Raw genomic sequence first — 24,540 nt, 5'->3', positions numbered from 1 at the left:
CATATCCAGACCTTTTTCAAGCCAATAGCACATATCAACGGTAGCGACAATCAGACATATCAACAATGTACAGCCACAGCTCCAAGATAATAAGGGCACAGTCGTGCCCTTATATTAAGGCTGCATGTAAAAAACTGCAATTCTCCCATAGAGAATTCCGGTGGGGGGGGCATGGCGTTTAAGGGGCTACACCTCAAAAGCTATTGGAGGTACCGTGCTGAAATTTGGCACGGGCGGGTAGAATTGTCGCTCGGTGTTGCATGCCAAATTTCAGGGCAGAAACATAAAAAACTGAGGACTTGGGAGTAATCTAAAGTTCCAGCTGTCACATTTTTCTGACATTCTCTTTAAGCCACAGTAAGTACACCTGATAGACACTCCCACTTTTCTGCTGTAGTCTATGGGGGTTTTTGGGAAGGCATAACTCAGGGTAGGGGGCAGATTTAACTTGGGGTTTGTTTATTAGGTAGCTATTGTGCGAGGGTACGTGCTTTGGGGGTTCAGGTAAATTAGAAAGTTACAGTTTTTAAACTATTACCTCAAGAATGCGCCATTGAATAGATAGGACTTTTCAACTTGTTGCGCAGCCGCAGTAGGAGCCTCCAGCAGATGTATTCACTGTGGCTTCTTTTGGGTGCACCAAGATGGCCGTCGTTTGCGGGCTTTAGCGGTGGTGGACTCGGGGGAAGAAAGTTGGAGTTAGCTGCAGAGGGACCCGGGGAAAAGGTGTGGGGGGGTAGCGGGCACTAGCTGCGGCCAGGAACCCGGGACGGCAGCGCGCCATAGCAGCGGCAGTGCGGGCGGCGGTTGGGCAGGTGTTAGGACCCGGGGGAGGTAGCAGCACACAGCATGCAGGCTCGGCCCTGCCCCCCAAAAAACAACCAGCACCGGGCTTTGGAGACCCAGTACTGGTTGTGCTAAATACAGGGGACAAACGACGTAGGGGTCCACCGTATTAAGCACAACCAGCACCAGGCTTTTCAGAACCAGTCCTGCTTGCCAAAATACTTGGGACAAATGAAGTAGGGGTCCCCCTATTCAGCGCAACCAGCACTGGGCCGGCCCTGGTTCTGGAAATACAGGGGGAAAAAATGCATAGTGTCCCCCTGTATTTACCAGAACCAGCACTGGACTCTTTCTATCAGGGGAGGTGATGCCACAGGTAGGGGAGCCCTTTCACCGGGCCCCCAGCCGCAGCATCACCACTGACCGCTAGTCAGCCCAAGCCAGGGATCCCTGGGGAGCTGGGGACCCCCCCAATAAAGGGGTCCCCCTCTCCAGGGCACTCCAGGCCCAGGCTGATACGGACCTGCTGGTACTTGTAATTCCACAGCAAAAGCAATATTAAAAAAACATAGAACACACACACCGCTGAAAAGTCTCACATCTCACATACTCACTTACGTATCCCTGTTGCCAATCTGTCCTCTTCTCCAGTAGACAATCCAATGGAGTACCTGTAATAAAAAAATCCATACTCACCTCCTCCAATGCGTGGATCTGTCCTCTTCAGGCAATCCACGGTCTTGGCAAAAAAAACAAACGCAAAATACCCGGACCCACGAACATTAGTAGTGTCCTCTAAGGACACTACTACCCGAATGATAGCTCCGCCCGGCATTTCAGTTCAGAAATCCTGGTGCGGAGCACCCATTGGCTGAGAGAGGCGAGCCTTCTGCCTCTCAGCCAATGAGCTGTTGTCACCATTGACTTCAATGGTGAGAACCGAGCGTGCTCTTTTCAAAAATGGCAATATAGCAGAGAAGACCTGCGCACTGAGCTTACCTAAAGAAGGTGAGCTGCTAACAACTTATAGGTACCCTTACCTACAAAGTATACATAGACAGACAAAGATGTTGTAGCGCTCAACCTGCGTGAAAGCTAATATAATAATGGAGTGGTGTTCTCAATTAATCCTTCCTGTGTTATAAGTCCAAATGTATAGAACTGTAAGTGCCTGGTAATTAAGTATATAAACTGGTAACCCACTTAGTTAGCTTATACTAAATCACATATAAGAATGGAGGTAGAGGTATACTGTATGTTATACGATAATATGAAAATATGCCAATGCAGATAATAAAAAAATATGGTGATTTGAGTCATGCGCTACACCAAAGTAAGCCAGAAAAGATGCACATGCAGGATGGTAACAATGTCACTCAGTTCAGGATGTAGACCAAACTGATGGGTGCTTGAGATCCGGACTGTAATAGACAGTAACCGGTGTATGGTTAAATGAGTGCTGTCCAAAAAATGAGGAAGGGGGGGGAAGAAAAAGGAGGAAGGTAAATCCGCAAGCGGCGTCCCGCTAAGACTGTATTTATGTGGAAATAGAGAGTTGGAACATGGGTGCCCGGGGTGATCTTCTTAGGTCAGGGAGTACGGTGTGTACTGTAGGGGAGAGGCAGCCTCATTCCAGCACGTACGTCACCCAACCGGCACAGCACCGGATGGCACCTGACTGAACAGGCTGCCTCCGGCGGACCGTACCGTGGTGTGCGCTGTGGTCCCAGCAGGAGACAGCACGGCCCCATTGCTCGTTAGAGTAATGTGCCGCGCGTCTCCTACTGTGGACGGGGGACTTACCTCTCTACCCTAGAGGGCACCGCTCCTGTCCTGCCGGCTCTCGTTCGGTTGACGGTGATGCTTGCTTCCTGGGTTGGTCACGTGACTAGAGGGTTCCAAGTACTGTTGTCTTGATAGGCAATGTGGATACTTGACAGTGGTTCCGGCTTCCTGCAATGTGCACGCTGATCTGGGGTCTCTGGTAGTGGCAAATATAGGTAAAAAAAGGAGCTAAAAGGAGCTTGTTCTGTAATGATCTCCAACACGTTTCAGCCTTTTTCAAGGAGGTAATGATTGCAATGATGAGGTCTCAATAAATAGTCTTGGGGCGGTCTTCACGTATGCAAATCCAACTGTGATGATTGGTGAAGCGTGTAGACACTCTGGATTGGTGCAAGCCGCTGTCAATCATTCACTCTGAAATGGTGGCAATGTATGTGAGTGCTTACTTCTAAGTACCCTTATAAAATTACAGCTAGTATCTATCCATGAGGTAGTCCCCTATGCATCAAAAAGAGACAACCATTGAATAGATACACTAAAGAACCTAAATGACTCCATATAAATTAAATTCTATTCACCATATGGTAAATTACTGTATAGACCAATCTGCATATATATATGAACTATTTGCATATGACTGACATAACTTCATTATCTTTATTTAAACCCCTTGGTGCAAATGTCCTCAATTCATACATCCACTTGAGTTCCTGTTTGTTTATAAAATGACCTCCTCTCCAATTGGGTTTTATTTCCTGTATCCCTATAAATGTTAATGATTTATGGTCGCTATTGTGAAATTCCTTAAAATGCTTTGATAAGTTGTGATCATCCAGGCCTTTCTGTATATTCTGGATATGCTCGGTGATACGGGTTTTTAATGGTATTATGGTGCGGCCTATGTACTGTCTTTGTGTGCTTCGTTTATGACTGTTCACACATCCTGGGCAGTTGCCACAGTAAAAGAATCCGTTCTTTGGTTTTTCATTACTTATAGTGGTTTGTCGTTTGATGGTGGGGGCGATATGGTTAAGTACCAATTTGGATCTTAGATCTGGTGCTTTTCTGTATACGATGTTCGGATGGGGAGGTAGGTGATCTGATAGTATTTCATCCTCTAATAGTAATGGCCAATATTTTTTTACAATTCTCTGTATATCTTTATATTGTTTGGAGAAACTCGTTATGAAAAGGATCTTGTTGTCTGATTGAATTTTCCCCTTGTCCTTATATTGTAAGAGTGTGTCTCTCTCTATATGTTCTATTTCCTTGAAAGCTTCTCCTAGTATAAAGTTATCGTAATTTTTCTCAATGAATTGGGTTGTCAGTTCTTTTCCCTGTTTGATGAACTCTTTCTTATTTGAACAGTTCCTTCTCAGCCTGATGTATTGACTTTTGGGTACTGCTCTCAACCAATTGGGGTGATGCCAACTATTGTGTAAGATAAAGCTATTAACATCTACTTTCTTCTTAAATGTTCTAGTTTGTATGGTACTATTTTCAATATATATCTCAAGATCCAAAACATTTATATTTGTTCTGCTGGAAGTGGCTGTGAATATAAGATTGTTGTCATTGATATTCAATTGTTCTATAAAGTCTTTGAGTTGTGGCTCATCACCTCTCCAGATGATCAAAATGTCATCTATGTATCTTTTCCAGAGCACGAGATTCGCCCCAAGATCCGGATCATTCCAGATATGTTGATCTTCCCACCAACTCATGTAGAGATTGGCATAACTTGGGGCGAATCTCGTGCCCATAGCAGTTCCAGTGTGTTTTAAGTAGAATTGGTTCTCAAACCAGACATAGTTATGTTCTAATATAAATTGTATACATTCTAATGTAAAATGGCGTTGTGTCTCTAACATGTCAGGATCTTTTTCCAAGTGGTAGTTAATACTCGAAATGCCTTGCTTGTGATCTATCACTGAGTAGAGTGATGTTATATCTGCTGTCACTAACCAAAAGTTATCGTCCCATGTGATATCTTTTAGATAATTTAAGGCGGATGTACTGTCCCTTAGATATGCCTGTTGGTTCTGTACGTATGGTTGTAGTAGCAGATCTAGGTATTCTGACAGTTTGGAGGTTAGGCCTCCTATACCAGAGATGATCGGTCTTCCTGGGGGTGATTCTACATTTTTGTGAAGCTTTGGTAGGTAATAGAATACCGGTATTATGGGGTCACGTGTCTGTATATAATTGAATTCTTTGTCTGTTAGAACCCCCAATTGTAATCCCTTCTGCAATTATTTGTTGAGTAGGTCTTGTAATTTAATGGTTGGATCTGTCCTTAATTTAGAATATGTTGTCTCATCATTAAGTAACCTCTGTGCTTCTTTTATGTAATCTTGTTTGGCCAGTAGTACTATCCCTCCTCCCTTATCTGCAGGTTTTATGATGATTTGATGGTTATTTTGCAGTTCTTGTATTGCTAGTATTTCCTTGAGGGTGAGGTTGTTCATCTTCTGTTTGTGTCGTGATTCATCTAATTTCTCAATGTCTCTTTCTACCATCTTGGTAAAATTTTCAATATGACTGGGGTAAAACTTTGAGGGAGGATTAAGGGAAGTGTGTTTAAAGGGTTCAGGTTGTGTTGAGTTCATTATTTCTGTTGGTATTGTGGAGGAAAATAATTTCTTAAGTGTCAATTTCCTCTTAAAGCTATGTAGATCTAAGTAGGCCTGAAATTTGTCCAATTTATTAACTGGGGCAAATTTGAATCCTTTGTCTAAAAGTCTCATTTGTTCTATTGATAAATGAGTGTCACTGAGATTAAAAATCCCTTTGCCTACTTCAGTTGTGTCTTTTTGCGTGTTTTTCTTGCTTGTTTCACCTCCTCTACATCCCCTTCTTGTTTTTCTAACTTTCTTTTCCCCAGTGGGAATATTGAATTTGTTGGGGTGATGGTCATTGGGTCCTGGTCTAAAAAAAGGGGAGTGGCACATCCTGTTGTTGAAACTTCGTTCAGTGGGGGTTCTGTGAGTGGCAACCCTTTACTTGGAGATGTGCTTATTGTTGTGCTTAGTCCGAGTGGTTCTAAAACGTCACTAAGTGTAATAGCTTGAATAGGTGTGTCTAGTAGTTCCGTTCGTGTAGTCTGTTTGTCATTCAGTATGCTGCTGTTAATCCACCCTGTTTCTAAAGACAACCTGGCTATGTCTTCATAAATATGCTCTTCTCCTATATCATAAACAGAAAATGAGATGTTGGAATCGGATTCGGCCGAATCCTCAGATGCCACATCTCTAACCTTCTGTCTAGGTAACTTCGTGTTGTGTTCTGTCTTATGTAATCTAGACATATACTGTTGGTAGGTCAAACTAAGTTTTTTGAAAATAGGGCTATGAGATTGAGCCTTGTAGGGGTGTTTTGTTGTTGGTGTTTTCTGTTTCCTTGTATTCCTAGTGGGCCTAATGCCAAACCCTTAAGATTTTGTTCCTCTTAATTTCTATCAATGTGCTTTCACCCCTAAGTATTCTTTTTGCTGTGATCTCCGAGAGTGATATGAACTCTTGTTCGTCATGGTATGGTTCTAACTGGGAATTGAGGTGTTTCATTTCCTCCTCTATTTGTTTTAATTGTTCTTGTTGTTCTCCAATAATTAGTTGGATAAGTTTATTTGAACAGTCTTGTAATACTTCATCCCATTTAGTCATGAAATTTTTATCCTCCTGATTATATGTTGGTTGTTTCTTAATGCGTAAACCTCTGGGTATTAAATTGTTATCTTGGTACCACTTCAAAGTGTGTGTGTCCCACCAAAGTTTTGTTTCTTTGTTGACTAATTTTTAAAGTCGGAGAAAAGTGTTGCAAAATGCGAAGCCTCTATTGAGGGGGTTATGTGCTGTGAAAATGGACCCAAAAGCGTCCCGGGCTCTCTCCTCCCTATGATTCCTAATCTCTATCAATCACATATGTAAGCTCTTGCTGCGGGACAGTAGGGTAAATGATAACAGTAATATAGCAGAGTAGACCTGCGCACTGAGCTTACCTAAAGAAGGTGAGCTGCTAACAACTTATAGGTACCCTTACCTACAAAGTATACATAGACAGACAAAGATGTTGTAGCACTCAACCTGCGTGAAAGCTAATATAATAATGGAGTGCTGTTCTCAATTAATCCTTCCTGTGTTATAAGTCCAAATATATAGAACTGTAAATGTCTGGTAATTAAGTATATAAACTGGTAACCCACTTAGTTAGCTTATACTAAATCACATACAGGAATGGAGGTAGAGGTAGTATACTGTATGTTATACGATAATATGAAAATATGCCAATGCAGATAATAAAAAAATATGGTGATTGATTGAGTCATGCGCTACACCAAAATAAGCCAGAAAAGATGCACATGCAGGATGGTAACAATGTCACTCAGTCCAAGATGTAGACCAAACTGATGGGTGTTTGAGATCCGGACTGTAATTGATAGTAACCGGTGTATGGTTAAATGAGTGATGTCCAAAAAATGAGGAAGGGGGGAAGAAAAAGGAGGAAGGTAAATCCACAAGCGGCGTCCCGCTAAGACTGTATTTATGTGGAAATGGAGAGTTGGAACATGGGTGCCCGGGGTGATCTTCTTAGGTCATGGAGTACGGTGTGTACTGTAGGGGAGAGGCAGCCTCACTCCAGCACGTACGTCACCCAATCGGCACAGCGCCGGATGGCGCCTGACTGAACAGGCTGCCTCCGGCGGACCGTACCGAGGTGTGTGCTGTGGTCCCAGCAGGAGACAGCACGGCCCCACCGCTCGTTAGAGTAATGTGCCGCGTGTCTCCTACTGTGGACGGGGGACTTAGCTCTCTACCCTAGAGGGCACCGCTCCTGTCCTGCCGGCTCTCGTTCGGTTGACGGTGATGCTTGCTTCCTGGGTTGGTCACGTGACTAGAGGGTTCCAAGTAATGTTGTCTTGATAGGCAATGTGGATACTTGACAGTGGTTCCGGTTTCCTGCAATGTGCACGCTGATCTGGGGTCTCTGGTAGTGGCAAATATAGGTAAAAAAGGAGCTTGTTCCGTAATGATCTCCAACACGTTTCAGCCTTTAAGGCCTTTTTCAAGGAGGTAATGATTGCAATGATGAGGTCTCAATAAATAGTCTTGGGGCGGTCTTCACGTATGCAAATCCAACTGTGATGATTGGTGAAGTGTGTTGACACTCTGGATTGGTGCAAGCCGCTGTCAATCATTCACTCTGAAATGGTGGCAATGTATGTGAGTGCTTACTTCTAAGTACCCTTATAAAATTACAGCTAGTATCTATCCATGAGGTAGTCCCTTATGCATCAAAAAGAGACAACCATTGAATAGATACACTAAAGATCCTAAATGACTCCATATAAATTAAATTCTATTCACCACATGGTAAATTACTGTATAGACCAATCTGCATATATATATATATATATATATATATATATATATATATACACATATATATACACACACATAGTAATCTTCAAGTTGGCGTAGAAAGATTGATAAGTGGTATTATCAGAACTATTTGCATATGATTGACATAACTTCATTATCTTTATTTAAACCCCTTGGTGCATATGTCCTCAATTCATACATCCACTTGAGTTCCTGTTTGTTTATAAAATTACCTCCTCTCCAATTGGGTTTTATTTCCTGTATCCCTATAAATGTTAATGATTTATGGTCGCAATTGTGAAATGCCTTAAAATGCTTTGATAAGTTGTGATCATCCAGGCCTTTCTTTATATTCTGTATATGCTCGCTGATACGGGTTTTTAATGGTATTATGGTGCGGCCTATGTACTGTTTCTTACAGCCGCATTCGAGTAAGTATATCACTCTCTTGCTATTACATGTAAGTCTGTCTCTTATTTCATATGAAGTGTCTGTATATTGCGATTTAAAGGTGTTTGTAAATTTGGCGCAGACCAGCTGAATAAAGAAGACACCGTGGAAGCCCTGGATGGGCGGCGCCCAGGGAAAAGAGCTTAAAGGCTGCCGCCCCACAGGTGAAGGTCCGGCAAAATAAAATATTTTAAAAAACTGTGTCTTTGTTTTTTTATTTTAATATTTCTTTTGCAGGGGTACTATAGGTACCAGCAGACCCTTTAATGCCCCGCCTGCTGGTACTTGTGGTCTCCAAGTACCAGTTTGCGGGGATGCCTGCTGGGACCTGTAGTACTACTGCAAAAGACAATATTTATATTTTCATATGCATTACTTTACATAATCAACCCGGTACCCACCGCCCAGGAGTGCCAGGGATAGCACCGGGCTATCAGTCTGGGCCTGGGGTGCCTGGAGAGGGGGACCCCTTTATTGGGTCCCCAGCTTCCCAGGGATCCCCGGCCTGGGCTGACTAGCGGTCAGGGGTGATGCTTCGGCTGGGGAGCCCGGTGAAAGGGCTCCCCTGACTGTGGCATCAGCTCCCCCCCCTCCACCGATAGAAGTCTGGTGCTGGTTCTGGTAAATACCCTACACATTTTTTTCCCCCTGTATTTCCATAACCAGAGCCGACTCAGAGCCCAGTGCTGGTTGCGCTGAATACGGGGGACTCCTACGTCATTTGTCCCAAGTATATTGGCAACCAGGACTGGTTCTGAAAAGCCTGGTGCTGGTTGTGCTTAATACGGGGGACCCCTACGTCGTTTGTCCCCTGTATTTAGCACAACCAGTACTGGGTCTCCATATCCCTGTGCTGGTTGTTTTTTGGGGGGTAGGGCCACGTAATTTTTTTTTGTTTGTTTTTAGTTTTTTTAATCACAGAAGCATAGATGGGTCTCACTGATCCCATCCGTGCTTCTGTGTTTATTTATACACAGATGCAGGTATCACGGATCTTTCAGATCCGAGCCTGCATCTGTCTGCTGCTACCTCCCCCGGGTCCTTCCACCTACACCACTAACGCCCCCGGGTTCTGGCCACAGCTAGCTCCTGCTGCCCCCCTGGGTTCCTGCCATAACTTACGGCTGCTTCCTCCTCCCGAGCCCATCCGCAGCTACCGCCCGCACTGACCTGCCATCTTGGTGCACCCAAGTGAAGCCACAGTAAGTACACCTGATAGACACTCCAACTGAGGCTGTGCACCAAGTTGAAACTTCCCATCTCTATAATGGTGATTTGTGAGGAAATAGTTTAAAAACTGTAACTTTCTCAATTACCTGAACCCCAAAAGCACCTACCGTTGAACAATAGTTACCTAATAAAACAAACCTCAAGTCTAATTTCGCCCCCTGCCTTCCCAAAAATCCACCATAGATAACAGCAGATAAGTGGTCCTAAATGAGTGTCAGAAAAAACTGACAGTTGGAAATTTAGATTACGCGCAAGTCCTCATTTTTATGTTTTTGCCCTGAAATTTGGCATGCAGCACCGAGCGACAATTCTACCAGCCCATGCAATATTTCAACTCCGTACCTCCAATAGCTTTTGAGGTGTAGCCCCTTAAACACCATGCCCCCTCCATCCGGAATTCTCTAAGGAAGAATTCAATTTTTTTTTTTAGAGGACCCCTACGTCATTTGTCCCCTGTATTTTGGTAACCAGGACTGGCTCTGCTTAGCCTGGTGCTGGTTGTGCTTTATACAGGGAACCCCTACGTTGTTTGTCCCCTGTGTTTAGCACAACCAGAACTGGGGCTCCAAAGCTCGATGCTGGTTTTGCTGTGGGGGCACATCGTTTTTTTTATATTATACATTCATTTTTTAAAACAATGCATGGTTGGATCTCACTGATACGTCCATGCATCTGTGTCTTATTGATTTGATTTTCTCAGTTGCATGCCCAGCAAAAGTGAGTCCCTCTGTCGCCCGCCGATGCTTGTGTGCATGGCCCTGTTGCTGCCACTGCTCTACACCCCCACTACTGCTACTGCCCCGCACACCTGAAGCCTGCTCCCACAGCAGTCTCTGCACCCTTAAAACACCTCCTGTGTGTTGTCTGTTCCTCCACCCCTGTTAGTGTACCTATTTGTTGTCCTACTGCCCTGCAGGTGGCCCAGTTTGCTCGTCAAAACCCTGATGGTTAATAAATTATAAAAACGCTTTGAAATTCCATAGACAAAAAAACCTTACGGTTTCACATGCCCCATTAAGGTTGCTTAGACATGATCTGAAAATTCACAAAACCTACTGAATTTGTGCCACACAGACTTCAAAAAGCAATGAAATTATGATCATTAAGGCTGACGCCTTAATGGACGTGTTCCTTGCGTAATACAAATATGGTATGCCATGACACCGTGTGGTTAACGGCAGATTCAGCACTCTCACAGAGGGAGATTGCTGTCACTCACAAAATGGTGGAGCTGCTAATTCACAGAATTGTGTGCTCATTGGAATACACACAGGTGAGCTTTAAACCAGGTAACAGTTTTCCAGTTTAAACTCTACGATAGCAGCTACCAGGTTTCCATAAGTATGACAGATAGTGTAGACCTGCAGAAAAGTAGGGTCCCGTGATGTGGGCTGCAGGCTTAAATGCATTGATCAATCCATGAACCAAAAACCCATTATTCATTTATATAGTATTGTGAGTGATTTAACAATGGTGAGTGCTGAGATTTTTGTATATATATATATAGTTATTTATGAACCACCCTAACAACACCTGTATCAGGGCATGAAATAGAGAAAGGGTGTAGCCATATGCTGACAGATAGAAAAAAAGAGACACAGACAGGCAGCGCTAGCACAAGTCACATACAATGCAGGCATTACTGCAAACTGGCACTACACTCAACTACACAGACTCAGTGTCTGGTAGAAAATAGTGCTACATACGTTGAGCGTGGGGAGAAGTATGTAGGGGGACCGGACCACGCGCTGTCCTGGGAGAGCTGCGACTGCACCATGAAGAAAATGGCCGCCGGAGACCTCAGAGGGGACGTGGCCGGAGGAGAACAGCTCAGAGAAGCCAGACCTTAGAGCTGAGGGAAGGAGCCGCTTAAACAGGGAAGCTGTCTCCCTTGGCCGATTATTGACCACTGGGACACTGGTTTCCAGCAACAAAATGTCCCCGGTGGTCTAGTGGATCGCGATGGCTGGTGCCTGCGTCCACACTAAGCCACCTTCGGTCCGTCCCGACACCGAAGGTATCAACTGCCTTAACACGCGGGTCAAAGCAAGCGGTGGCCCGCCTTACCTGTCCCCTAAAGTCCGGTTGTAGTCTGGGTTCTCTCTGGAGTCCCTGGCTAGCGTTGGCCCCGGGCATGCCAGCCGAGATCCCCAGATCAGTACTGGCGTCGCGGCCCAGAGGGGTGACGGAGCGGCAGCGCAGACGTCACTTGGACATTCTGCTGCTACGCGCTCTATGAAGAAAATCTAAAAGAAATCAAATCATAAAAATAATAGTTGATGCCCGGCCAGAGTCAGGTCATAATGGTGACCTGACTCTGGCCGGGCATCAACGAAACTGAGGTGCCTCTAGCTCGGGGGTGGGGTATAGGGATAGTGGACCCAGTGCATCCTGGGAGCTGAAAGCTTTAACTGCGTGGTGCCCGGATTCAGTTCCATCACCTACACCCCAAGGTTTTCCTATGGAGCCTATGGACCCTGAAGAAGAAACTTTTATATAAATACCCCTTAGGCTCTGTCATATCAAAACTTTATTTCAAAAGCTAGAAGTCATTCCATGTTTTCTCATACCATTTAGTACAACAGCAAATTAGTCATACAAGGTATTCATTTCTTAAGCTTTCCACAATGAAGAAATCTCTTCATCAAATGTCACATCTGACCTCTGAAGAGTGTAAATCTTATACACTATATTGCTTGCTCGTCACTCTAAGGGCCGTATTCTATTAGGTTTTCCATGCGTCCGCGCTTATCCCCGTATTCACTTAGAAAGCGGTGAATACGGCACCCAGTGAAACGTAAACATGCGAAAAGTGCTGTCAGATTTGGGGAAATCAGCCTGACACCCCCCAAAAGATTAACTAACATTGGGGATCATGGTAGATGCCCCCGAATAGCCCTGCTGAAAGTACGAGTATTTGGGGTACTTAAATGCTCTCATTAGCTGCTAATTAGCGTCTTTGCAAAAGTGGTGAAGAATAGCATTTATCAGTTTTTTTTTGTGACAATAACTAGACCCAGCAAATTTGGGGGATCTGAAAATGGGTGCAAGCATGGTTAATATTTGCCAAAGTGCGGTTTTAAAAAACATGAAAAATGCATCTTCAGCAAGCACCTGTAATAAAAAAAAAAACACCCCCATACTTGTTGACACCCCCAAAGTCTATTTCACTAGTTTTAAAGTTTGTACCCCAATTTTGAACTTTTTCGTCCCCTTTTTCAAAGTCTTTCTTTTGGGGGGATTTTTTTGACTCAGTTTACCTTTGGGGACCTGTCCTAAGGGTGGTTTCCCCACCTCTGCACCCCAAAACCGCAATTCTGCACTTTTTTCCGCCAGGTTGCATAGGCAAATCTTTTCCGCCTATACCAATACAATGTGTTTACGCACCGGCGAAAAGACGCCACAATTGAATACGGGGATAAGTGTTCGACTGGCGAAATGACATCACCGGTGAAACTTTTTCGCCGAAAACGGCTTTTCACAACTAATTGAATACGGCAAAAGAAGCAAACAAATAAAGTAACTGGACAGTATGCAGGGGATCTTGACCTATGCTACAGAAGAATGCTGGTTATCCTATGATCTCTATGTAATAGAATGGTGGCTTCATAGTAACAGACATAATCCGATAAAATGGTCAAAGTGTCGTTTCCACCATGAATGACAAAAAAGCAGATACCCACTAAGAACTTGCTATAATATATCATAGAAATTTTTAGTTAATAAAGAAAAAATTCACTATTAAACTTCAAAGTAATAAGTAAAATTACTGTAATAATGGGCTCAAATAAGCATAAACATGTCTCAAATACACTTAGCGTTCCCGCTAGGCTGTTTTAGCGGGGCGCGGCGCCCTCCCCTCCTTTTGGAGGGCAAAAAGCACCGTGCCCTCCAGAAGGAGGGCAGAAAGCGCCCTGCCCTCACAGCCTGCGGGTGCCATCTTCACCCGCGGGTCGCAGTGTCCTGTGGGTGGGGAAATGTGCGATAGACGACGGGCGCATGCGCCAGCAATCATTCTCCCTGTCAGCAGCGCTTGGAGCTGCCGGGGTTGTCCGTAAGTGCCGGGCACGCCCCCAAGAGTGACGAAAAGGGGACGCGTCTTATAGACATGCCCCCTTTCAATGGCCACGCCCCCTTTTCGGGAAGTGCCCTCTCTAACTCCGGCGCCCTGCACACTACACTACACACTTATGATATCAACACTGCTGATGCATTCGATAATTATAGGTTTTACTGGCCAAAAAATAGGGCCCGATTCTGAATCGCATGTAATGCAATCGCAATTTCAGCTTCTTTCGATTGGATCACACACATGAACATCTGCCAGTATTGAGTCTACTACAACTTTACTAATTATGCACTCCCATTAAACGCCCTTTTGACCGTTAGGCACGCCTGCGTTCGGATCTCCACTCCCCCGTTTTCAAGCACCTTCCCCTGTTACCACCCACAAACGGTACATTCTGTCAATCAAATTAGCAGCCCCTCACTGTTTTGCGACCGCACGATTTGCGACCGCAACGACTGGTTTGCGCATGCGCATTACGACCCATACGCATGCGCAGTTGTGCGAACATAGCTCAGAGCTTACGAGCGGCTTTGAATCAGGCCCTCTGTCCATACTGACCAAAAGACCAGAGCCAAGGAAAAACTCAGTTCCTGTGTCCATAAATATAGATGCCAAAAACAGCTACATTTGCAAAACCATTGCCTTCTGTATCAAGTAAACCCAGACCACATCAAAAGAAACAACAAAATTGATACACAAAATAAACATGCTGAACCCACATGGACTTAATACTGTTATTATTGTTATTTATTTATAGGGCAACACAAGGAATGGGTAATGCTGTCAAGAGTGCATACAAAACTACAGGTCAAATATAGGGCTCAATCCAATTGTCTGCGATTATCTCACGGTTGCGAATCATCGCGACAACAGACGCATTTTACGGCAGCCCAAACTCTAACAAAAGTGCTCCCCATAGGGCTCTGATCAAAATTGAATTGGGGCTCGGAATTTGTGCTCGGAGCGGTCCGCAAGGTGCGGTGCCGTTGCAGGCGATTTAACACCATGGCAATGGCAACTCGCACCCTTCACAAACAATTGGATTGTCCCCATAAAATGACAAAATTGTCTAAACGTGTACCCTAATTGATGGGAGCAGCAGACAGCTTCAGCGCTATTAATTGCAAAAGCACTGTCATGAAGGGGGAGATGATGGTGTTTGCAGGGAAAATAAGGGTACATGAGATAAAAGGGCTGGTGAGAGATTTCAATCTGTAGGATTTAAGGTCCATTTAGATTTTTTATTCACAATCTGGTGTAATGTACATTATAAAGTTTGGAAAGATACAAAAATATGAGATATGGTAAGAACTTACCCTTGTTATCTCTATTTCTACGAAGTCCATAGGGTTCCACAGGATACCTTGGGGTATAGGTGTGACGTCAGTCGCAGGGCACCAAAGAGTTAAGCTTTCAGCCTCCCAGGATGCACTAGGTCCCCCTCCTATACCCCGCCCCCGGGCCAAGGCACCTCAGTTAGTTACCAAGCCATAGGCCGGAGGAGGAGAAGGAAGAGAGAGAACAAAGATCTGGACACATACAAGAATCACATTCTCACCAGAGGGAGACGGAAAACCGGTGACCAGAGCAAAGCCCATCTGCAGCACAGGTGCGACAGGGCGGGAGTCCTGTGGAACCCTATGGACTTCGTAGAAATAGAGATAACAAGGGTAAGTTCTTACCATATCTCATATTTTCTACTTCAGGGTCCATAGGGTATCCACAGGATACCTTGGGGATGTCCCAAAGCAGTATCCTTTAAGGGTGGGGACGCTCCTGTGCAGAAAGGAGAATCCGCCGCCCGAAGGAAGCATCCTGAGAGGCGAAGGTGTCAAACCTGTAATACCTCACGAAGGTATGGACAGAAGACCACGTAGCAGCCTTGCAGATCTGAACTGCCGAGGCACCACGTCGAGCTGCCCACGAAGGACCCACAGACCTAGTGGAATGAGCCTTCAGAGAAGGAGGGACCGGTAGGCCTTCATGAAGATAAGCTTCAGAAATAGCCATACGGATCCAGGCTGCCAAAGTTTGCTTTGAAGCAGGCCAACCCTTTTTACGGAAGCCAAAGAGGACAAACAAAGCGTCCGACTTCCTAAACGAAGAAGTGCGGTCAACATAAGTCCTTAAGGCCCGCACAACATCCAATGAGGCCTCACCCACGGAAAGACCCGGTGAGTTAAAGGCCGGAACAACTATTTCCTCGTTAATATGAAACTGGGAAATAACTTTGGGAAGAAACTCGGGCCGAGTGCGGAGCACTGCCCTGTTCCCATAAAAAACCAAGAAAGGGGGTCTACAAGAAAGAGCCCCTAACTCAGAAACACGTCTGGCCGAAGCAATGGCCAGAAGGAAAACAGTCTTAGCTGTTAGCCATTTAAGATCCACTGAGCCCAGTGGTTCAAACGGCGGTCCTTGGAGAGCCCTCAGGACCACAGCCAAATCCCAAGGCGCCACAGGTGGAACAAAGGGCGGCTGAATGCGGAGAACACCCTGCATAAAGGTGCGCACATCCGGGATTGTAGCAATCCTACGGTGAAACCAGACAGATAGGGCCGAAACCTGTACCTTCAAAGAAGCAAGGCGAAGCCCATGATCTAGTCCCGCTTGCAGGAAGGCGAGAATCCGAGACAGACGAAACTCCCGCGGTGCATAACCTCTCGGTCGACACCACTGGAAGAACGTATGCCACACGCGATGGTATATCCTCGCGGAAGACGGTTTCCGAGCTCGTAACATGGTACGCACCACAGAGCTGGAAAACCCCCGGGACCTCAGCATGGCCGTCTCAACAGCCACGCCGTCAAAGACAGCCGAGTCAGGTCCGGGTGAAGGCAAGGACCCTGAGACAGAAGGTCCGGTCGTAGCGGCAACCGCAGAGGAATGTCCACGGACAGACCCTGAAGGTCTGAGAACCAGTGCCGTCTGGGCCACGCGGGAGCTATCAACAGGAGCGTCCCTCCTTCCTGTTTGAATTTCCGGATTACCCGTGGAAGAAGGGAGACCGGAGGGAACAGGTATGCGAACCGGAACGTCCACCGGACGGACAGAGCATCCACCAGAGACGCCCCTTTGTCTCTTGTGCGAGACCCGTACACCGGCAACTTGTTGTTGTGCCGGGACGCCATGAGGTCGATTTCTGGAAGACCCCACCTGTCCACCAGTAGTTGAAAAACGTCCGGGTGCAGGGACCATTCCCCCGGATGAACGTCCTGGCGACTTAGAAAGTCCGCCTCCCAATTGAGCACTCCCGGGATGAAGACCGCTGATATGGCCGGAAGATTGCGCTCCGCCCAAACCAGGATCCGAGAGACCTCTACGAGAGCCGCCCGACTGCGAGTTCCTCCTTGCCTGTTTATGTAGGCCACGGTGGTAGCGTTGTCCGACTGGACCTGCACCGGGCGACCCTGGAGAAACCGCTGTGCCTGCTGGAGAGCATTGAAGACCGCACGGAGTTCCAAGATATTTATTGGAAGCTCCGCTTCTGTCGGCGTCCACCTGCCCTGGAACAAGTGTGGACCCGAAACTGCTCCCCAGCCCCGAAGACTGGCGTCCGTTGTCAACAGGACCCAATTTGGAACCCAGAACGGACGTCCCTTGTTGAGGTGGGTCGTCTGTAACCACCACGTAAGGGACAGGCGAACCTCCTGGGTGAGCACAATCGTCTGGGACTTCAGAGACTGAGTCAGCCCGTTCCACTTGGACAGGATCAGGTGCTGCAGAGGTCTGGAGTGAAACTGGGCGTATTCCACCATGTCGAACACCGACACCATGGAGCCCAGTAACCTCATCGCCGAGTGTAAGGACACCCGGCGGCTGTGCAGACAACTGCGCACCCTTGACTGTAAAGCAGAGATCTTGTCCTCCGTCACGAAGATCCTTTGCTGTCCCGAGTCCAATAAGGCTCCAAGATGCAGAATCCTCCGAGACGGGATTAGAGTGGACTTCTGCCAGTTGATTAGCCAGCCGTGCCGTTGCAGCAGTGCAATGGTCAGGTCCAAGTGGCGTAACAGGAGCTCTGGAGATCCTGCCACCAATAACAGGTCGTCCAAATACGGCAACATGCGGACTCCCTGCAGCCGCAGAGAAGCCGCCATGACCGCCATCACCTTGGTGAAAACACGTGGTGCTGTTGCCAGGCCAAAAGGTAACGCCCGAAACTGGAAGTGGTCGCTGCTGATTGCAAACCTGAGGAACTGTTGATGGCGCCAAAGAATAGGGACATGCAGGTAAGCGTCCTGTATGTCCAATGACACCAAGTAGTCCCCAGGTTCCAGCGCCAGAATGATGGACCGTAGGGTCTCCATCCGAAACTTCGGGACCCGCAAAGACTTGTTGAGTGCTTTGAGGTTGAGTATCGGACGATATGACCCATTGGGTTTCTGTACCAAAAATAGATTTGAATAGAAACCCTGGCCCCTCTGGGAGAATGGAACCGCCACTATAACTCCAGCCTGGAGCATAGTGTGCAATACCTTCCGCAGCTCCGTAGCCTTGTTCCGGTCTGATGGGAGACCCGTGGTGAAGAAGCGAGCCGGGGGTCTGTGCCGGAAGGAGAGGGCGTATCCGTGGGAAACCACCTCCAGAACCCAAGTGTCTGTCGTAGTGGTCGACCAACACTGGGCGAACTGTAGCAGGCGGCCTCCCACCCTGGGATCCCCCAAAGGGAGGCCCGGACCGTCAGGCCGCAGGCTTGTCATCTGGCTTGGGGGCCGGACGTCTGGTACTCCATGCCTGCTTCCGGGGCTTGACCGATTTCTTAGGGCCAGCCTGTCGAGGAAACGACTGTGGTTTGGGCCTGCCCTGGGCCCTAGATGACCGAAAGGACGATGGTCCCGAACCAGAAGGAGCAGCGGCCGACGGGAGACAGGCAGATTTGGCTGCCGCCAGCGTGGCCACAATCTTATCCAGATCCGGACCGAAGAGAACTTCTCCGGTAAACGGCAACGCTTCCAGACCTTTCTTGGAATCTGCGTCCGCCTTCCAGGATCGCAGCCACAAGGTGCGACGAGCAGCTACCGCTGCTGAAGAAATTCTAGACACCAGAGTACTAATGTCTAGAGCCGCCTCGTTGATGTAGGTGGCCGAATCACGGAGATTGCCAATCAACTCCGCCTGATCGGCCGGACAGTCGGATTCAAAAGAAGCCTCTAATGAATCCGCCCAGCGCTCCATCGCTCTGGCAACCCAGCAAATGGCCATAGCCGGCCGTGCTGCCCCCCCTGCAAGGGAATAAGCGGACTTCAGGCAGATTTCTACCTTGCGGTCCGTAGCATCCTTAAGGGAGGACATGGATGGCATCGGCAATGTGGCACTACGGACAAGACGGGTCACGTGAGAATCCACCTGTGGAGGGGATTCCCACTTAGCAAAATAATTATCCGCGAACGGATAAGCCACCGCCAGGCGTCTCTGCGGCTGGTATCTTTTGCCAGGTTGTTTCCACGCCTCCTCTAAATGGTCCACCAACTGACCCGAAAGAGGAAAGACTGTGGCATCGCCCTTCACATCTTTGAAAAAGGCATACTTAGATTTAGCCGCTGGGGGAACTTCGTCCTCAATCACCAAGGCTGTGCGGACCGCCCGAATAAGTCCAGGAATATATACTTTGGACTTAGCATCAGCGTCCTTAGTATGGAGAGGTTCCTGATCGTAAGGATCTAGAATCTCCCCATCATCAGACGTCCCTTCGTCATCCTCATAAGGAGCGGACAGAGACGCCACCGGCCTTTTATGAGACCGCATCACAGACTCCCCTTGCAACACATCCGACAAGTGCTGTACAGAACTTGTCAGGGAGTTAACCCACGCTGGCTCCTGAGAACCCGGGAGCGGGGAAATAGGGAGACTGTGGGGTACCACCAATTGTCGTGGGAACCCCTGCATGGGTGACGACACCACAGACTGCTGGGACAAACCCATCGGAGTAAACGCGGGCTGCGGAGCTAACTGGCCCACTAAAGCTGTTAACGCCTGAGCGAAACAAGCCCAGGGCGGCTCCTGTACCGGTGCTGTAACCGTAATAGGCCGCGCCATGGACAAACACTGCCGGCAAAGGCCCTCCGCGCTACCCTCCCCCTCCGCTAACGGTACTTTGCACGTGGTACACTGTAGCCGGAGGGGAAAATCACTTTCAGACATGATGGCACCACGTATGTGACCTCTCTCACCAATTAAGTATTAAATAGGCGAGAGACCACCCTGCAGCACCGCACCGCAAGGGCTTTAGCAGAAAGAACAGGGACAGTAATAAAGCTGACAGTTTAGAGAAGAAAAGATTACAGGCAGCAGCGCTAGCACAGTCACATACAATGCAGAAAAATAACAATTCCTGCACTAACAGCGCTGATCACTCAACTACACAGACACAGGGCCTGGTAGGACACAGCGCTGCATACACAGACCTGACCACAGCGGAGGAGAGGTATGCGGGGGGACCCAGACCACGATGCTTCCGTCCAGCGCTTCCAGCAGCGTTCACCAGGCGTTCTGGAGAAGATGGCCGCCGAGGAGCAGAGAGGAGGCTGGCCTGGGGGAGGAGCGCTGCCACAGGACCAGTCGGCAGCATGCAGAGAGGGCTGTGTGCAGTGGGGGAGGCGCCGGCTGTGAGACAGGGAAGGCGCGCTCCCCTGGCATGCATTTAACCCCTGGGACGCCGCAGCGCTACCGCTCTGCTGCGGTCCGCTGTCCCAGGGGGTAGTGGAAGCGCAGGTTGGTCGCCTGGCTCCACGCTGCAGCCAGTCCCCAGGGAGCCCCCTGCCTGGGGACTTAGGACCATGTGATCAGCGGGGACCCACCGCGGGACCCCGCTGCTTACCTCTGTCCCCCTTGAATCCGGCCATGGTCCAGAGCATCTGGGGTCACCGCTAGCTGTGACCCCAGACGCCCACCAGCATCCCCGGATCAGTACCGGCGTTCTGGTACCGGCGGGGTGTAGGGAAGACAGCATGGACGTCAGGACTGACTGTCCATGCTGTTCATCCAGATGTGCAGCCACAGCTGCATGAAGAATAAGCTTCAGGGGCTCTTCTAGCCCCCACTCCAACAGGTGCACCCGACTCCGGCCGGGCACCAAACTAAACTGAGGTGCCTTGGCCCGGGGGCGGGGTATAGGAGGGGGACCTAGTGCATCCTGGGAGGCTGAAAGCTTAACTCTTTGGTGCCCTGCGACTGACGTCACACCTATACCCCAAGGTATCCTGTGGATACCCTATGGACCCTGAAGTAGAAAAATATATATACACATTACATACCACTATGAGCAGTGGCATGAGCGGGGCAAATGCCCTGGACTCTGTGGCAGGCCCAGCAGAGGGAGGTGCCGCCGGCCAGAGCATCGTACCTGCAACGCCGGTCCGCCACCATTGCGCTGCAGCCACCCACCCTCGGAAGATGTAACCCTTTTTGCAGCTGCTGGGCGGAGTGAGCGGTTCCCTGACCAGGTGGGTTCGAAGTGCAGCGAGTGGAGGGATCAGGAGAGGGTAGCAGGTGGAAACAGATCGAAGGCCCAGACAGAGAGTGCTCAGAGCAGAAACAGAGAACACCTGAGCGCGCCTGACACAGCCAGATATGTCCCCACTCGTTTTCGCCGGAGAGTCAATCATCGGTGCTGCTAATGCAATACTCCTGCCCAGAACCCGAGTTCCAATCATCGCCGATGCTTGCGCGCTGCTCCCGCCCAGCACAAATTAGACTCCACCCATAGCCTGTTGGAAATGCCCCTACTTGAGCCTTATTAGACCGGCCCACGGCTGTTGTGAGTGTAAACAGTAATATTATGTGTCATCTGCTATGGGCAGCACAAAACACATAAAAATATTAACCCTAGTGTGTGTGTGTGTGTGCTCATGTGATAGGGAACATAGAGTGCAAGCTCCACTGGGGCAGGGAATGATGTGAATGGCCAACTATTCTCTGTAAAGTGCTGCGGAATATGTGTGCGCGATATAAATACCTGGAAATAATAACCTGCTAACATGTCACATTTGTGTGTCACCTCCTAACACGTCACATCTGTATGTCAACTCCTAACATGCCAAATCTGTGTCAACTCCTAACGTCCCTTCATGTGTTTCACCTCCTAATAGTGCATACACACAGTCAGATATGTCAGATGAACGATTTACCACCGATTTTTGCCTGTATTAAAATGAATGGAATCGTTCAAATCTGACTGCAAACACATCAGATGTCAGATATCGTTATCTGACAAACGGGAACGTGCATCGTTCATCTGACTTAAGGCTTGTATCTACCACCCGACAGTAAAAAGACTGAATGATAATGATATCGTTAACTACACTGCAGGGTGCCCACACTGGACAATATGTTGTTCAGTGCAGGCACAATCAATCATCTGCAAACATGCTGAACCTGACGATATCGTCAGGTTGACCAGCATGTTTGCACGATGATAGATGTCTAAAAGACCAAATTTTCAAACAATCTCGATATCGTTCAATCACTCATTTGAATCGTCTAGTGGATAGGCACCTGCAAGGTGCATATGGAATGGAAAGGATTTTCCCAGAGTGATGATAACAATCTGCCTAGCCCAAGGTGATTTAAAAGAACTCACTAGGACGTGTGGTCCTCGCAGTCCCATTGTTACCGTAACTACATTAAGAGTATATTTTGTAGATATTCATGTTTAATAAATTTACCAGATAATCCAAGATAATTCCACGCAAGTAAATCTGGACACATGAAATGCATAGGCTCACATGCATGCTGCCTACCTGCAATAAAACAATTCATCATCCATATAACAAGGGTGTCTGGATTGACAGCAGATCTGACAAGCTTAGTACATTTTTCTGCATTCTTCACTCATATACACTTTTAGTTCAGACCATTCAATCACAACCCAACATACTAAATATAAATGCATTGCTGCAAAGCAATTACTTCTTATTTATACCGAATTGTTAGTCACAGCAATAGCTGCAGATATGCAACGTGCATCCTAACTTAAAGCAATGCAGTTATCTCTGGCTGGCCAACTTATATTACAGTTGTAACATGCCCATCCTTCATAGGAGCAACCACCAGCAACTAAATTGTTGTCAGTAACCAAATGTTACCACCAAATGCGAAGGCAGAAGCAAAACTACAACATCACTTCCCCCAATACTGCTCTATGTTATTTATTAGGCAGCATTTCTACTAAGCTGCCGCAACGCTATGTGAGACTATTTGCAAACAACTGGGAATTCCGAGCATGCAGACCACCACCACCTGTTGTGGAGGAAGCAGTAGAATAATGTGTGCATTATTATCTTAGTATTATCTTGTGGCTGGCAGTGAGCACACAGTGTGCGTATTATGGATCTGCTGCAGGATTCCCCTCATTATGCAACATCCGCCGCGGGCAGTGAGAGAAGACGCGGGGTGTGACGTCACGGCGTTACCTTGCTCTTCGCCCTCCAGGTATCTGACCCTCAGGTCGTCCTCACTTTTCACCTCCGAACTGAAGTGGCGCCCCCCAGCGCTGGACAAGCGTATCAGCAGCTGCACCTGCCCCCCATGCTGCCGAACGCTGGGGAACCACCACGGGGCGGAGTATGCAGCCCGAGCTACCCGACTGCCGCAGCCCAGGACCCTCAAGCCAGTCAGAGCCGCCGCCATGCTGAGTGACGTCACGGGAACGCCGCTGCCGCGCCACGGCCCGTCAGTAGTTGTCTCTGCAAAGGCTGCTGATGCTGGTGTGCTCGCACAGTGTTGTTTATAAAGTTATTTCAGAAAAAGATGGAAAAAAGATATAACTGGTAAGAAGCAGAATTCATTGCAGGACAGTGGACACAGGGCAAAAGTCTCTCAGACAGGTGCAGTAGTGATAGAGGCAGGAGGAGGAGGAGGAGGAGGAGGAGGAGGGTGCTGCCGTGCTGCATCGTACACCTGGGATAGAGCCGTACTCTGTACTGAGTGACTCGTCACGCTGACATTACCTCTCAGCCTGACCCTACCACACTACTACTGCACGCTGGAAAACATTGATTTACAGTCACTGACACACTAAAGCCCCTTTCACACTGCCAGCAATAACCCGGGTTATTGCACCTGAACGCGCAGCAACCCTGGTTATTGCTCAGCGTAAAAGGGCCAAGTCGAAATAACCCAGGTCGAGCAACCCGGCATTTTAACACAGGTAATGAGCAGAGTTGAACACGTGTTCAACCCGGCTCACGGTGCAGTGTGAACGGGTAACCCGGGCCGATGCGACCCGGTTCCCGTTCTCAGCATAGGAAGAGCCAGTGCTTGGAGATAATCTTATCTCCAAGTGCTGGCTCAGCACGTAATGGCGGTGATGTCATCGGCAGGTCGGGCTTCTAGTCGAAAAGGGGTCTCATCTGGGATGGACCCCATTACAAAATCCAGGTGTGACCCAGGATAGCGGTGTGAAAGGGTATTATGGCAGTTGGGCTAGGGAGACATAAGCTGGGTACACACTAGAACAACGGATCGGCCGCACGCCAATCTGCCATACTATCTGATGATTGGTAAGTGCATACACACTTTACAATCGGCCTGATGTGCTGTGACTGATGTCACAATCACACCTCCACGCAACCCATTATTGAGCTTTTCAGAGAAATTCCACTGAAATCAGACATGTCTATTGGTCAAATTATGTTATTTACTAAAATGCCCCCCACCCCCATTATAGGCGCAAGCCATGCTGTGAAGGACTCACTACCCTTTACTATGACACAGTATGAGCACCTCCACAAAGAAAAGTACTCATGTCCCCCCGCATAGGTAGGACACACCCGCCGTCCTTCAAAAGGGTAAGAGCCCGACAATGACCACTTATGTAGTGTTCACTCTAGCTCCGGCGGCAGG

General features: G+C 47.8%; 1 protein-coding gene across 2 annotated transcripts in view; it reads right to left on the bottom strand.

The window, feature by feature from the left end:
- Positions 1 to 24,540, bottom strand: part of AUH (AU RNA binding methylglutaconyl-CoA hydratase) — a 460,835-nt gene that overhangs the window by 306,052 nt on the left and 130,243 nt on the right. The window contains exon 1 of one of the 2 annotated variants that reach the window (XM_088470043.1): positions 23,109 to 23,505. The exons of the other annotated variant lie outside the window; for it this stretch is intronic. Coding sequence (XP_088326169.1) covers positions 23,109 to 23,325 — 217 coding nt within the window. The 5' untranslated portion in view covers positions 23,326 to 23,505. Of the gene's footprint in view, positions 1 to 23,108; positions 23,506 to 24,540 lie in introns of those variants that run through there. 2 annotated transcript variants of the gene reach the window in all.

This window comes from Taudactylus pleione, unplaced genomic scaffold (assembly GCF_031769625.1).
Source record: "Taudactylus pleione unplaced genomic scaffold, aTauple2 ptg000095l, whole genome shotgun sequence".
NCBI classification, from domain to species: Eukaryota; Metazoa; Chordata; class Amphibia; order Anura; family Myobatrachidae; genus Taudactylus; species Taudactylus pleione.
This window is presented reverse-complemented; position numbering and strand designations above follow the sequence as displayed.